This window comes from Triticum aestivum, unplaced genomic scaffold (genome assembly GCF_018294505.1).
Source record: "Triticum aestivum cultivar Chinese Spring unplaced genomic scaffold, IWGSC CS RefSeq v2.1 scaffold170922, whole genome shotgun sequence".
Classification (NCBI taxonomy): Eukaryota; Viridiplantae; Streptophyta; class Magnoliopsida; order Poales; family Poaceae; genus Triticum; species Triticum aestivum.
This window is the reverse complement of record NW_025227867.1, coordinates 1-16,970: the sequence shown is the minus strand read 5'-3', so window position 1 is coordinate 16,970 and position 16,970 is coordinate 1. Positions and strand designations below refer to the sequence as shown.

Below are 16,970 nucleotides of genomic sequence, written 5' to 3'. Positions count from 1 at the left end.
CAGAGCTGGGCTTGCACCGGCGGCCGCAGGGAGTCGCCGCTCCTTCGCACGCTGCGCCGCCCGCTCCGACGTCGCCGCGCGGGGGGAAGCGGACCTGAGCTTGCCTGGGCTTGCACCGGCGGGCAGCTGCGGCGGGGAAGCTGCTTGGGCTTGCACCGGCTGCCCGGCGGCCGGCCGTACGGAGTCGCCGCCGCGTCGCTCCCCGACGGAAAACAGAGTTTGCGGCGCCGGCTCGCCGATGGGCCTGCCACGTTGATTTAGGGTTTGTGAGTCCCCACTTTGATTGGGCTTTGTAAGCCCCTCACGGCCCACGTTGCAAAGCCCATACATTATTGCTCACGGCACTGTTTGGGTTTGGGCAAAGCCTGAAAATCGAGCTGAATTTTGCATGAATACAATAATTCGCTCAAAGCAATTCGAATTTGTATTTACGGAACGGCTAACTTGACTGTAATTTTGTGAACTCAGTCAAAATTCTCCACCTATGCATTTACCGAAACCGGCGTCTTTTGCGGAGATTAATTCAACTCCTGATGGATAACTTCAGTAACGGAACGAGATTGTGATCACCATATGCTACAGTACCATGCAATGTGCGATGGTTTAGGGGTTTTGCCTCATCTCACAACTTGTGCCATCACCGTAGTGTATTTCATCTAGAACATCAACATGTGCCGACGTGCGGGAGAGCAGGTCTCCGGAATCGTTCATCCTTGTGATCCTACACCAGGAGAGGAGTGGATGAATTAGGTTTTAGGGAAGCTCTATGACGACTGGTCAAGTTTGTCACCATGGGTCGACTTTCGTCCAAGTCAGGCGGCGCTACCATCATCATCTTCAACGACATCTACATCATGTCATCACCAACATCGTAGTCAACACCGTCGCTCCAACAACATCTACGACTACCAACGAACAATACATGCGTCGTGATCCATACATTTCTCGAATTATGGTTGTTGTTATATGTGCGATGCTCTGTGCATGTTTTCGATATCTACTTGGTCAATATCTACTTGGTCAATCGTTATGTGCTGAAAACTGAAAAACACATTTTTCACTTCACGGAAAATTCACATGAAAGCTTTCTTTTCCACAGAAGAAGGCCAGAACACAGCCAAAATCAACTGCCTTCCTACCTATGGAGTGTTAGAGATATATTTGGGTTACATGTATTTGATAGTATAGGATTTGTTAACCGTTTCCTACCTTATCTTCAGGAGAGGCTTCTTGTCCTTCAAGTCTTGTACTCAATATATACTCGCCCTCGACGCTCAATAATACATCCATCATATTCCGTTGATCCCTCCCTCTCCCTTCTAACATGGTATCAGCCTAACCGCTCCAAACCCTAGCTGCCGCCCACGGCTTCCGCCCTACGCGCCGCCCCCGGGGCGGTCGGCCTCCATGACCGCCGCCTGCTACCCTATTTTGTTCTCGTTTAATCTTCATGGAATAAAAACTCCTAATGTAATGAGGTGCTTGATCTCAGAGGCAAGATGGCCATAAGCTGATCATACCAAACCCTCTCCAGACAAAGTAGCCAGTGCCTCCAAAGAATTTGATTGTACAATCACTGGTCCTTCCGAATGTTGTATTGCTAGTGCCATGCCTTGCATTAACACATGGATTTTGGCCTCCAAAGCATCATTGCAGTCGAATAAAACCTATACGTAGCAAATATAACACTTTCGTCGGGCCTTCTTAGAATCATACCAGCCGCTGTTGTCCTATCCGTTTCTAAAAACTTGACTGTAATTTTTTGAACTCAATCAAAATTATTCTCCACCTATATATTTACCGAAACCGGCATCTTCTGCGGGCATAAATTCAGTTCTTGATGGATAACTTCAGTAACGGAATGAGATTGTGATCATCGTATGCTACAATACCATGCAATGTGCGATGGTTTAGGGCTGCCTCATCTCACAACTCCAGGGGCGAGGTCAAAAGGGCCTTTCACCGCCTCGCGCTGCAGTACCATTCGGACGTCGCGCGCCAAGAAAACAACGACAACGTGGACTTCCAGGGGATCAACGTGGCGTACTAGAGGGTGATGAGCAACATGCGGGAGGCGGAGGCAACGCTCGAGTACTGGCGCCGCTGCTACGGCCTCGCCGATGAGGACCTCGACCGCTACTGCCGCTACCTCAACGACAAGGACGACTGGACGAGGACGACTGGTTCGCCGACCTCTGAAATGGCGCCTGCAAGATTCTTGCCATGGCAGAGGCAGCGGCACTGTAAATTAATCTGTAGTATGCCACTCTCTACACCTCCGCTGTTTTATCGTGGAGGGAAGAGGCGTAGTAGAATGAAATTCAGGGTTCTAATTATTGTAATTTAAACATTCTTATTTCCACTATGAAGATAAGAAAACATAGCAGGAATTAATCTACAGTTGTGATTTGTGACTCGGGAACGCCTCTTCCCTTTGGATTTCCAAAGGAAGAGACGCCTCTTTCGTTTTCAGTGATAGTGGCACAGTGGCCCTGACTAGTGACTGCTGGATGCTTGATAATAAGAAGAAAGTTTAATACAAGACTGTCGTCCAGAGGCGATTTTTTTTTTGAAAGACTACTAGCTGGCGGTCGACCAATCAACAACTCTTGTTTGACTCTTAGCAAAAATAGTTGGCGGCATTGAAGGATGGTTCCGGAAGACACACGCATTTCTTTCATTCCATAGCGCCCAAGCGACAAGAATGACAAGTGCGGCCATCACTTTACTCTGTTTGCCTGATGGATGAGTCACCGCAAGCTACCACTCCGAGAGAGCGAGTTGAAATTTACCCAGTGATCAGCATTCAAGAAGTTTAGGCCAAGCCAATCCCAAACCACTTCCAAATGTGAACGGAGAGACAACGCCTGAATATAATGTGAGCGGCAGTCTCTGGCTCCCTTCTACAAACCTGACAAAGCCCATAATTTGGCCATCCTCTTCTCTGAGTCAGTAGTCCAAATGGTAGGTCCCATGGATATGCCGAGGCAGTGGTGTAGTTGCCATGCATGGTGAGCTTCCAAGTTATAGTGTCGGCGACCTCATCGGTAAGGTTGACCTCCTATAGCATCATCCAAAGGGAGAAAAACTCTTGCAATTGAGTTACATTCATACCGGCAGAGGTGTTTATATTTCTTATCCAAGTCTCACCCGACATGGTGCTCTTGACGTTCCCATTAGTGGAATTTGAGATTCCGAAAATAGAAGGGGTGATGTCCTGTGGCTTGCGCCCCCAAGCCGTGGCGCATGCCAAAATTTTGCCATCCGCCCATCACGAAGTTTTACCGATGTCAGCAAGTAGAAAAGGTCCAACACATACTGTGGCCATTTCAAACAAAAAGCGGTCATGAATTTATCTTGATTCAAGATCCCCAGCCCTCCGCGGTTGGTTGGCCGACAAACAATATCTCAATTGATTTTGCATTGGCCACCAGGCACTTTATCCGTACCAGCCCAAAAGAAGGCTCTGAAGTAACAATGGCATAGATTGTACTTCGCGGCAGGAAAATGGAGGTTATGTGGTAATTAAGTTGAGAGGTCAGGACACACTTGATCAAAGAACATCTTCCCACGACTTGGTTTAGATCTGAGAAGATATATGTTACTTAAAGATGCATTTTTTGGTTAATAAATACTACTCGCCATATTGAGTACTACCTCCGTCCTAGTTTTTAGGTCCCCTTTATAATTTGTGTCAAATTTTGACCAAAGATTTAACTAATAAAATGTTAATGCTTTCAATGATATAACTTTTTGTGACATGCATGAACATTTTGTTAGTTCAATATATGGTAAAAAATTGGCATGAAATACAATGGGGACCAATAAACTAGGACGGAGGTAATACTATAGTGAAGATGCAATATCAATTGTAGTGGTCACCAATTGATTAAGAGTAATGCGTCATAAGTGCTCAAAAATTATTCAAATCTCATCCTCCCAAGTTGACATCAATGATTAATGCTCATGGCATGCCAAAAGCCTTGATCCACACAATTCAGTATGCCGAGGGTGATGTATAACTTCAAAATAAAACACATTTGTTTCTTTCTCTATTTCTTGTTGGGTTTCTTTTACAGCAGTATTTTACATGCATGTAAAATACCCCACTATACTAGGCTAGGACAGGTAAGGCAACACGCCCCGGTGATGCCTTGAATCGAAACTGAAGAAATAAAAGTGTAACATAGAAATGAAATTTTTTTTTGATAAAAATCTGTTATTAAAGCAGGGCAACGTAAGCAAGAATAACTTGTAAGCAGCGAATCTACTAAATTGGAGAATGAAAAAACAGAGAATAAGATGGAAATAAGCATATTTACTAAAATTCAGAAAAATATTGGGTACAATATGGAAGCATGTCATGTTTCAAGGGGGATAACAGTGACAATAAAGTTAAGGAGAAGGGGAAATCAAAGGTAATGGAAGCAATTCAGTTGGCGCAAGATGCAGCCGAAATATGTTTCAGAAGACCTTTTTTTTTGGTGTCATGCATATAGTAATATAAACTGGTCGATTCAATAAACCAAGCAATGCATGGCCATATTTCGGAAGCAATGCATGGTTCTCTCCAGATCAAGGAAAATGGAAACATATGCCTGCTCCCTCACACGAAATGAAGCAAACTCTATTCCGAAAGAAGCATATGCATTACAATGAAGAAACACAAATGGTTAAGAAGCATGAAGAACATGGTGCAGTTACATATATACTATCAGTTGGAAGCATGGATATATGAAAATAAAATCCTAAAAGATGTTGCCCCTAAAATTGGGAAGCACATGTGCTTCATGTACGTAATAAATTCAAAGATAATAGTCGATGAATGAGCCATGCAGTACACAATGGAGTGCCCAAATTTGGGGCCAGCAAAAGGGAATGCACATAGCGTACAAAATTTAGAACATACAAATAAATCAGAGAGCGGTACATCAAGAATTCTTGGACTCAATACCAAGGTTAGATGAGGATGGTGTCTGCGGAAGATGGGGGTCGAGGGGGCAAATCCAGTTGTCTTACTTACGTGATGGCTTCGTTCCTCAACCGGGCGGACCCTCCGCCACGATGAACCAGAAGCCGTGTGCCATGAAGGTACTATAGATGCTCCAGGCGGCAAATGGGTTGTGAGCTCATTCCTTTGTGTGCGCCAGGTTACTCTCAAGGTCCAAGGGGGAATGACTGGATCGTGGCGGATGGATTCGGAGTGAGAGCTCAGGGATGGAGGTGATCCGGGAGCACGCTATGGAGACGGGGACGAGGGACGCCTGGCGTGGGTTTAGGGCAGGTGCATTATTACGGGAGTGATTATGGGTGAATAGGTGGCGAGAAAATCTCCCAGATTTGGAAACATATCTACGAAGGTGATGCGTCATAAGTGCTCACACATTATTCAAATCTCACCCTCCCAAGTTGACATCAATGATTAATGCTCATGACATGCGAAAAGCCTTGATCCACACAATTCAGTATGCCGAGGGTGATGTATAGCTTCAAAATAAAACTCGTTTGTTTCTTTCTCTATTTGTCACGGGCTTTTTTACAGCGAGACTGAAATCCAATTAAAGTTCTTTACATGCATGTAAAAAAACTAGGCTAGGACAGCCAAGGTAACACGATCCGGCGATGTCTTGAATCGAAACTGAAAACCTATTCGGACACACCTCGTCGTGATCGTTCCTAGGAATAATAGGACTAATGCTATCTTCTTGTGGTTGTAGCTGCTGATTGGGAGATGAGGAGGTTCGGAAGGCTGAGGAGATGCCTCCTGCTTGGACTCCGGCAGAGTGGAACCGAACGACCACGACCGTATCCGGTGCATCCCGGCAAAGGCGGCGGCGGAGAAGCCAACCGCGACCTCCTCCGGTAGAATTCTGCGCAGATCAACGGTTGCATTGGCCTGGTACAGGGCGCCGTCGATGAGTAGAGCAGCAGCCAGCGTCCTGGAGTCGTTGTGGTATTTCACGGTGGCCTCCATGACACTGGACGTCGTGAGGTTCTTGCCGGGCCATGTCGCCGTCGTGTGCGCGGGCGCCGTGGAGTTGCTGGAGCTGATGTCGATGCCGACATGGTTGAGGAAAGCGTCAAACCCTACCGTCACGATGGCCAGGCCGGCGCCGGCGCTGCTGCTGCTGCTGCACGGGACGTCCACGGAAGGGAGGTGGCCGAGGAAGAAGGCCATCCTATTCCTATCGCCTGGCTGCTGCGGCGGGCTGTCCTTGTCCTTGTCTGGGGTGATCTGGAATGAGAAGGCGGTGGCGAAGCTAGCCGCCTCGCCGGTGGCGCCGTTCCACAGCGGCACTTTGTACCGGTACAACGCCCGGCTATTCTTCGACAGTTCGAGCGCTGGTGGGCTGATGAGTACGTCGCCGGAGGCAATGATCGACGAGCCTGCACCGGCGTCGGAGAAGTCGAGGCTGAAGGAGAGCGAGAAGGCCCCGCGCGGAGCGAGGTAGAGGCATAGCAACGAAGCGAGGACTAGGGTGGCGGTCGGACGACGGCGGCGAGAGCCCATTGCTTGGCCGTGGTGCTTGGGAGAGAGGAACCATGAGGAGCATCATGAAATAGGGAACGGGATTTAGTGGCGGAGTAGTTAGTTGTCATGGTCAAATTTAGAGCATAAATGGTGAACACGAAAGGAACTAGAGAGCCCACGGATTGATGGCATTGTCGTTGAAATTTTCTAGATAAGGCCATTAGATTACACAGGATCTAGTCACTATCATACTATTAGAGTCAATTACACCACAAGTGTCTAAACTTGGCAAAAAAATTCACTTTGATGCTGAAACTTGTGGTGTACAGATATGTGGTGACAGAACTTGGCTTCGTCAGAATCAGGTTTGCATACATACTGAACGCTGACGAGGCGTGCCAGCGAGGCGCGGGGCCCTTTGTCAGTGGCTGGAAGGCGCGGGCAGAGGCGTGTGGCCTGTCTATTTGCGGCGAACCCCCTGAATGTTTTATTTTTGACACAAAAAAGACCCTGCAGAGCACAACGCTAATTGAAGATTGCTAAATGTGCCAAGAAGCGATACTGTGCGTTTTTAGTTCGTTTCCTCCCAACATCCTACTGGTAACATGCGTCATTCTTGCACTAACAGATCTTTGGTTCGAATCCCAGATCCCTCAATTATTTTGTGTATGCAGTTTTGGCAACAAAAAAATCAGTTGTGCTCACTATAAATTCAGAGAAAAGCATAGGCATCAGTTTCAGAGAAGATATTGCAACATGGAGGGCTACTGGCTGTGTTGGTGATCTCTGCCAACTTGTTTTTCCTCTTCTTTGGTGTTTTTTGCTTGCCGCTTGTGGCTGGGCTTCGCCTCTGCTTATTCAGTGTGTATACAGAGTTTAAATCTGACTGCAGTTCTAGATCGCCTAGACTGTCTAGGCTAGCTGTAATCTCCCCTTTTTTCTATCTAATAAAAGATCGGCCTATGGCCCTTCAACAGTTTTTGACAGCATAATTTCAGTCAGTACAAATTCAGAAAATGCAATTTGTGTATGCAGTTTTTGATAGCAAAAATTCAGTTTTACTCAGTATAATTTCAGAGAAAGCATAAGCTTAATTTTGTTCCAGAGATTGCACATACAGTTTTTGATAGCAAAACTTCAGAAAATGCATTTTTGTCAATAACACAGGAAACAAAAAACATCGAAAAATTTGCTCACTATAAATTCAGAGAAAAAGCATAGGCATCAGTTTGTTCTGGAGATGTTATATACAGTTTTTGACAGCAAAATTTCAGTCAGTAGAAATGCAGAAAATGCAATTTGTGTATGCTGTTTTTGACAACAAAAATTCAATTGTACTCAGTACAATTTCAGAGAAAAGCATAATTAAGCATAATTTTGTTCGGGAGATTGCGCATATAGTTTTTGATAGCAAAAATTCAGAAAATGCATTTTTGTCAGTAACATGGAAACAAAAAACATCAGTTTTTGACAGGAGAATTTCAAACTTGATAGCAGCAGAACATTATTTTGTCCAACCTCAGGTTACTTCATACAAGTCTAATTAAATAGAGCAGCAAAACACATGTTCAGATCCTCACATTACAGCATAAATAAAAGGGAAATTAGTCTTATAACATGTCTTATAACATGAACTAATTCACTTTGCATTGTGATCTATAAGGTTTGGAAATCATCAACCCACTCCTCTTCTGGTGCATTTTGTGTGACTGGCTCCTCTTCTGCTTGCACATAAGAACTTTCTGAATTTGGTCCAAACATAAGGTTCCACAACCCAACACCTGGTCTGGTATATTCTTCCCCTGCTCCTCTTCGAGCTGCTTGGTTGGTTGCTCCTCTGCCTGCTCTGCTAGCTGATCCTCTAGCTCCCCTTCCACCTCTATTGTGTGTTGTTCCAGAACCCCTTCCTCCCCTAGTAGCTGCTCCACCAGCTTCTCTACCTCCCCTGCCAGCTGCTCCACCAGCTCCTTACCTCCCCTACCAGCTGCTCCACCAGCTCCAGCGGCTCTTCTCTTTCTTCCTCTTGAAATCGCAGCAACTTGGTTGCTTGACTGTGGTACATCTTCTAGCTAGTATGTCTTCAGTGACTCCTCTTCTTCTAACCCTACCACTTGACATAGCAGTTGTAACCCTGGGAGGGGTATTTCATTTCTTGCTTGTGCAACAAATGTTGATTCTGGATCCATGTGTGCATGGACTGTGTGTGGCACTATGTTCTAAACAAAGTAGAAATGACATGTTAGTGTATGTTGCCAAGTGTACAATGTAGAAGCAAAGCGAGTTCATCAACATGTTTCAACTTACAGAAATGATTGTAGGATCATCATACGCCTCTTCTTCATCGTGTGCAATATTTGTAGGTTGAGGTGCATCTCCGTTGGTCTCCTCCCACTTCTTATGGCCTTTCTTGTTGTGATATGCACTTCCACAAAGAGAGCAGTGCATGGTTACACCATGCTTTGTCAGCTTCTTCCCACCTTCTTTCATCAACTTCTCCTCTAGATCTTTCTTCCTGTTCCTCCTTGGTCTGCCCATTACCTTAGTGTACACAGGTGGATGTACATCAATGCCATGCATCTTAGTCCAATGCTCTTGGTCCCTCACCGGCTTTACATTGAAAGCATATGCCTTTTTGTATGTCCCTACTGAGTAGCACTCATGCACCAAGCTTGCAGGATCAATTCTCTCATTTCTAGCACAAGCAATAGCATGGTGACAAGGAATGCCGGATAGGTCCCATCTTTTGCAGTCACACGTTTCCATTTCCAAGTCCACTATGTACGAGTGGTTCATTGACACAACCTTGAACACGTTCTGACCAGCTCCAAAGACCATGCAGTTTGCAGTCCAATCAGTGTACTTGTCCATCTTTTTCTGAATTTTTGGGGCATGTGTTTCCATGTCTTAGGGCATGTGTGCTGATCACAGTATTTCTTGATCACAAAGCTACTTTTCCTGTTATCCATCCCTGCTTTCAAGTACCATGGGCAATTATCAATGCATACTGCTTCTACTGTAGTTGATGTGTTTCTTGTCTTTTTTATTGCAACTCTATTTCCAGTGCTATAAGAGGTAATAGCATGCCTCAACTCCTCAACAGTACCAAACACCATACCTAATCTGAATACAGGGGCATTCAAATCAGTTTCTGGATTGAAAGCCTTGAAGTTGTACTTGAGTTTGCCCCTCTCTTCTTTGGATAACATTATGGTTGGATCATCTAGAGCATCTTCTGCTAGCTCTGTTTCATAGTCACATGTATAAACCTTTTCCCTGTGATCATCCACCTCTTTGTCAACATGTTCCTCAAACAGATCATCGTCCCCATCCATTATATCATAATCACAATGATCAAACCAATCAACTTCATAGTCAATGTGCTCTGCAGGGTCTTTTTCGTGTAAAAAATAAAACATTCAGGGGGTTCGCCGCAAATAGACATGCCACACGCCTCTGCCCGCGCCTTCCAGCCACTGACAAAGGGCCCCGCGCCTCGCTGGCACGCCTCGTCAGCGCTCAGTACATTTGCAAACCCGATTCTGATCGTACATGCACGACGAAGCCAAGTTCTGTCACCACATATCTGTACGCCACAAGTTTCAGCACCAAAGTGAATTTTCTTGCCAAATTTAGACACTTGTGGTCCTTATTATCACCATACCGGTTGTCTTTGTGCTTTATTTTGCTCCGTTTGCGAGCTGTAAGACCTTTGTGATGACTCTTTCTGGATTTTTAATAAAAAGGCCGCATGCATCATCATGATGCAGAGGCCGCGGGTATACCTCCATTTCCAAAAAAATACTGTTTTACTTTACTGTTTAATAATCCCAACTGAACCAAGTTTAAGAACGACGAGTCAGCTGCCTGTAGTTGACCTTAATTGGTAGTCAGAAAAGCTACCAGCAAGATGCCTCTCATGATTTAGAGTTTTGACAAATCAGTTTTATGAACCAAGTTTAGTAACGTGTAGATGAGTACTACTCCGTATTTCTTTAGAGTGTACACCGGCTGAGCTTCTTGGTTGGCGGGACGTCCGAGCACTGTTTGCACGTGAAGAGAAAATTATATGCATGTACTCTGACTGCACATACTGTAGGAGGCTGGATATGTCGTATCTGCGAGCGTGCTAGAGTTACTTGTATTACTGTACATGTAGGCCTGCAAATCAAAATGGCATGTCAGCCTAGGTACGGATCGCGAGGCAAGACAGGTACAACCAACGGACAGGATAGTAGGGTGTACCTACACCCGAGAGTAGAAAAGCCACTCTTTCAACCTCTTTCCTCCCTCAACCGGGCGGACCTTCTGCCAGGATGAACCAGAAGCCGTGTGCCATGAAGGTACTATAGATGCTCCAGGCGGCAAATGGGTTGTGAGCTCATTCCTTGTGCGCGTATGTAGAAGGAGCACGGCCACCGGATGGGACGACGCACCGGCCAGGTTACTCTCAAGGTCCAAGAGGGAATGACTGGATCGTGGCGGATGGATTCGGAGGTAATAAATTCATGTACATGTGCTTCATGTACGTAATAAATTCAGAGGTAATAGTCGATGAATGAGCCATCCAGTACACAATGGAGTGCCCAAATTTGGGGCCAGCAAAAGGGACTATGCAACCATATGCACATAGCGAACAAAACTTAGAACATACAAATAAAGCAGAGAGGGGTACATCAAGATTTCTTGGACTCAATACCAAGGTTAGATGAGGATGGTGTCTGCGGAAGATGGGGGTCGAGGGGGCAAATCCAGTTGTCTTACTTACGTGATGGCTTCGTTCCTCAACCGGGCGGACCCTCCGCCACGATGAACCAGAAGCCGTGTGCCATGAAGGTACTATAGATGCTCCAGGCGGCAAATGGGTTGTGAGCTCATTCCTTTGTGTGCGCCAGGTTACTCTCAAGGTCCAAGGGGGAATGACTGGATCGTGGCGGATGGATTCGGAGTGAGAGCTCAGGGATGGAGGTGATCCGGGAGCACGCTATGGAGACGGGGACGAGGGACGCCTGGCGTGGGTTTAGGGCAGGTGCGATTATTACGGGAGTGATTATGGGTGAATAGGTGGCGAGAAAATCTCCCAGATTTGGAAACATATCTACGAGGGTGATGCGTCATAAGTGCTCACAAATTATTCAAATCTCACCCTCCCAAGTTGACATCAATGATTAATGCTCATGACATGCCAAAAGCCTTGATCCACACAATTCAGTATGCCGAGGGTGATGTATAGGTTCAAAATAAAACTCGTTTGTTTCTTTCTCTATTTCTCACGGGCTTTTTTACAGCGAGACTGAAATCCAATTAAAGTTCTTTGCATGCATGTAAAAAAACTAGGCTAGGACAGCCAAGGTAACACGATTCGGTGATGTCTTGAATCGAAACTGAAATCCTATTCGGACACACCTCGCCGTGATCGTTCCTAGGAATAATAGGACTAATGCTATCTTCTTGTGGTTGTAGCTGCTGATTGGGAGATGAGGAGGTTCAGCAGGCTGAGGAGATGCCTCCTGCTTGGACTCCGGCAGAGTGGAACCGAACGACCACGACCGTATCTGGTGCATCCCGGCAAAGGCGGCGGCGGAGAAGCCAACCGCGACCTCCTCCGGTAGAATTCTGCTGAGATCAACGGTTGCATTGGCCTGGTACAGGGCACCATCGATGAGGAGAGCAACAGCCAGCGTCCTGGAGTCGTTGTGGTATTTCACGGTGGCCTCCATGACACTGGACGTCGTGAGGTTCTTGCCGGGCCATGTCGCCGTCGTGTGCGCGGGCGCCGTGGAGTTGACGGAGCTGATGTCGATGCCGACATGGTTGAGGAAGGCGTCAAACCCTACCGTCACGATGGCCGGGCCTCCGCCGGCGCTGCTGCGCGGGACGTCCACGGAAGGGTGGTGGCCGAGGAAGAAGGCCATCCTACCGCCTGGCTGCTGCGGCGGGCTGTCCTTGTCCTTGTCTGGGGTGATCCGGAAAGAGAAGGCGGTGGCGAAGCTAGCCACCTCGCCGGCGGCACCGTTCCACAGCGGCACTTTGTACCGGTACGACGCCCGGCTGTTTTTCATCAGCTGGAGCGCCGGTGGACTGACGAGTGCGTCGCCAGCCACGACGATCGACGAACCGGCGCCGGCGTCGGAGTAGTCGAGGCTGAAGGAGAGCGAGAAGGCCCCGCGCGGCGCGAGGTAGAGGCATAGCAACGACGCGAGGACCAAGGTGGTGGTCGAACGACGGCTAGAGCCCATTGCTTGGCCGTGGTGCTTGGGAGGGAGGAACCATGAGGAGCATCATGAAATAGGGAAAGGGATTTAGTGGCGGAGTAGTTAGTTGTCATGGTCAAATTTAGAGCACAAATAGTGAGCACGAAAGGAACTAGAGAGCCCACGGATGATGGTGTTGTCGTTGAAATTTTCTAGATAAGGCCATTAGATTACACAGGATCAAGTCGCCATCGTACTATCATATAAGTAAAGTCTAATGGTCGTTCAACAAAGCGGTTGACACACTTGACTTTTTTCTTATTCTTATCTTTTTTTATTTACTCATCAAGTTTTGCTTTCCTTGTTACATACCGAATATAAGAGGACACAAGCAGGTCGAACAAGTTCACAGCCATTCATTCAGTCTTCAGAAGCAACGTATGTGAGGCTCACAGCTAACATACAACTAATACTCTAGGTCACAGCCACAACTTGCTACGGGGCAACAGCTACAAGGTATTACAATGTACTCCCTCCGTCCCAAAATTCTTGTCTTAGATTTGTCTAAATACGGATGTATCAAGTCACGTTTTAGTATTAGATAGATTCATATCTAGTCAAATATAAGACAAGAATTTTGGGATGGAGGGTGTACTACTAAGCAAACTAGAAGAACGCCCGTGCGTTGCAACGGGGCCACATTAACTTTAAGAGTTCAATATTACGACATTGGCGACCTTTTTTACCATCAAATCCTCACACACACAGACACACACTCTCCCTCCGTCTTCCTCACTCTCTATCCCCCTCTCCCTCTCTCTCTAACACACACACATATCCATCTTTTTGGGTACGGAATCATAATCCATCTATTTCACACATACACGCTAGTGCATAACAATATGGATTATGTGTATTATATTTGCCACCAGAACTGAGGGAATTAATTTCATGTAAATCGACCAGCCACAGCTCCAAGAATACGCGGACGAGGTGGCTCGGGTCGGCGTCGGCGCCGTCCAGCGCGGGCCACGGGCCCGCTTCCAAGTGCACGTGCAATGCATATCTTCACAAATATTATAACCAGATGTGAGAAATCACATGCATAGAAAAGACATTCTGATAGCAATCCAAATACCATACTCAATTGAATACCTAACCTGGACAATACTCTTATTTCTATGCGCCAAAAAAAATTGGAATAGCAAAGCTAAGTATGCCTACATACGCTCAGATTATATATAAGAATCTTGCGTGAACAATTGCAACAAAGCACTAAGCAGCGATAAATTTAAATAAAAAATCCATTAACTATCCAGGCAACAGGCTTGTTACAACATAGAGAGATAGGAAAATGTCACCTTCAGTAATGTAGCGCAAAGGAGTGGAACGAAGCATGAATGAGCGGTTGTCTGTTCTTCTCCATGTACATGGATCAGCAGTAGAGGCCAAGTATATAAGTACTTGATCGAACTCCACACTCCACTCTTCGTGTACGGAGAGCCATGTCATCTTCTCGCCGCTGCAGCATGGGAGGACGGCTGGTTCACGTGACCCTCCAGCTGGGGGATCCATGGTGGCTGACCGTCGAGCTCGAGGCAGAGAAGTTGAGGGCAGTAGTGGCAAGATCCATGCCGGCCAACCGGGCGAAGAGGAGGTCGTCGGGGAGGGACACATCGGCAAGATCCGGTCACCACGCGACCTGAAGAGCAACAGTGATCTCCACAAACTGTAGGCCGACGGCGTGCTCCATCCCCTGCGATGGGGTGACCATGGCGGTGGCCACAGCTCCTCATGCTCACCTCGATCTTGGCGACACACCCTGAGTGTAGGAGGCAGCAACGACCTCGACGAAATCATGGCCTCCATCCCGGAACGCAATCATGTCGCTCTAAATAAATGGATTCAATCATGTGACTCTAATTACTTCGGATTGTTATGTGCACACTAAGCGGGGTGCAGTTAGGAAAGAAAATGTTCTCTAATTAAAGTGATTGAGTGATTTAAGGTAAGGTTAATTAATTTAGATTTGATTTTTAGTGATTGTTAGTAAAGTACGATGCGTCTTTAAAATCTTTTATTTTTTTCCTTAAAATATATTATTTGTTTCCTAAAGAAATTTGCAATAATGGAAGATATCGGTTGATTTGGATAAGTTAGTAAATTTAAATCCGTGATTGCGTGCACGTTTGGAAAGTGCTGATCTCCACAAGCTGTAGGCCGACGGCGTGCTCCATCCCCTGCGATGAGGTGACCATGGCGGTGGCCACAGCTCCTCATCCTCGCCTCGATCTCGGCGACACACCCTGAGTGTAGGAGGCAGCAACGACCTCGACGAAATCATGGCCTCCATCCCGGAACGCAATCATGTCGCTCTAAATAAATGGATTCAATCATGTGACTCTAATTACTTCGGATTGTTATGTGCACACTAAGCGAGGTGCAGTTAGGAAAGAAAATGTTTTCTAATCAAAGTGATTGATTGATTTAAGGTAAGGTTAATTAATTTAGATTTGATTTTTACTGATTATTAGTAAAGTATGATGTATCTTTAAAATCTTTTATTTGTTTCCTTAAAATCTATTATTTGTTTCCTAAAGAAATTTGCAATAATGGAAGGTATTGGTTGATTTGGATAAGTTAGTAAATTTAGATCCGTGATTCCGTGCACGTTTGGAAAGTCTTGATTTGCAAGGAAAGAGCCGAGGGATAAATAAACCGGTGAATAAGAAACCATCATCGAAAAAAATCTACGACGGTTAACCTACGAAAAAAACCCGGGCGAAAGTGGTGGGACGAAAAAAAACCTGAAAGCGAGATTACCAACTGCTCCATTAGGAGTAGAGATTAACAAGAGAAATATGATTACCTGACTAAGCAAAGAAAACGAGCGAGCCGCCTTTTTGGTTAAAATCGTCGCCTTCATCAGGTCCGCAGAAAGACAAGGCCCGATGTTCTTTCCTGACAACAGGTGGAGAAAAGGAGTGAACTGATCTGATCACCTGGACGCCTCCAGAGGTTTAACCGGCATGGTGTAAGGAGAATCCCAATCCGCGCCGAAGACATCCTGCAGCTGAGAAACAATGGAGGGGTCGTACATTGCGAAGCTCACTCCAGCCGTGGTGTAGAAGTAGTCCCAGATGAGGTTGCTGGTGCCGATGTTCGCCCTCACATCGCTGACGGCGTACTTGCCATGGTTCACCCGGGTGAAGTCGGGGTAACGGTTCCCCGTCGGGGCGCCGTGAGCCAAGGCAGGTCCGGTCTCGTTGTACCCGGGAACCAAGTAGTAGTGTAGTACCTGACCTCGACCTTGTCGCCGCAGTGGTTGTATTTCGAAGACGCGCAGAGGATGTTTGAGTACAGGAGGCTCTTCAAGTATTTTTCGGTGCTTGGGATGAAGTGTGTCCAGTAGGCTACAAGCAGCCTCACTGTTGCGTTCTTGGAGAATATTACCTATCAATGGTCAATTCATCACCAATCAGTACATGAATTCAGAATTGATAAGTAGAGATAAACTGCACGAGAATACTCTAATTCGCATTTTTTAATTGATCTAGACATTTGATGCTCTATATTAAATGTCAACTTGCAGCCTGTAAGACAATAGGCTTTGGGGAGAACCGGCACAACCCTCTAGAGGTGGCCTATCACATATATATATATATAATGAGATGGTATACAACGTTACAATATACACATGTAAATACAGTCTAACACCCTCCCTCAATCTTAGCCACTTTCTAATGAATCTAGAAGGGTAAGATTGCGCCTGCAAGTCTCAAACTGTGGCAAAGGCAATGGCTTGGTGAAGATGTCAGCAAGTTGATCCTTGGAAGAAATAAACTTGATCTGTAGTTGCTTCTGAGAGACACGTTCACGCACAAAGTGATAGTCAACTTCAATGTGTTTCGTTCGGGCATGGAATACCGGATTTGCAGAAAGGTATGTAGCACCGATGTTATCACACCAAAGAACAGGAGGCTGTGATTGGGGTATACTTAACTCCTGAAGCAAGGACTGTACCCAGATGATCTTTGATGTGGCATTGGCCACAGCCTTATACTCAGCCTCAGTACTGCTACGCGAGACAGTAGCCTGTTTCCGAGCACTCCAGGCAATCAGGTTAGAGCCAAAGAAGACAGCATAACCCCCCGTGGATCGCCTGTCATCCGGATTGCCAGCCCAGTCTGCATCAGAATATGCTGAAAGACAACCAGAGTCAGACGGCCGAATATGCAAACCATGAGCCACCGTGAAACGAATATAGCGCAAAATCCGCTTAACAACAGACCAATGAGTGTCACGGG

At 46.3% G+C, this 16,970-nt stretch overlaps 1 protein-coding gene and 1 pseudogene across 1 annotated transcript; both read right to left on the bottom strand.

The window, feature by feature from the left end:
• Nucleotides 1-5,548: 5,548 nt before the first annotated feature.
• On the bottom strand, nt 5,549-6,572 carry LOC123172873 (non-seed lectin-like). The gene has a single exon (XM_044589773.1). The coding sequence runs from the start codon at nt 6,509-6,511 to the stop codon at nt 5,588-5,590; it is 924 nt and encodes a 307-aa protein (XP_044445708.1). The 5' UTR covers nt 6,512-6,572; the 3' UTR covers nt 5,549-5,587.
• Nucleotides 6,573-11,692: 5,120 nt separating this feature from the next.
• Nucleotides 11,693-16,116, bottom strand: LOC123172872 (seed leukoagglutinin-like; annotated as a pseudogene).
• Nucleotides 16,117-16,970: the final 854 nt, after the last annotated feature.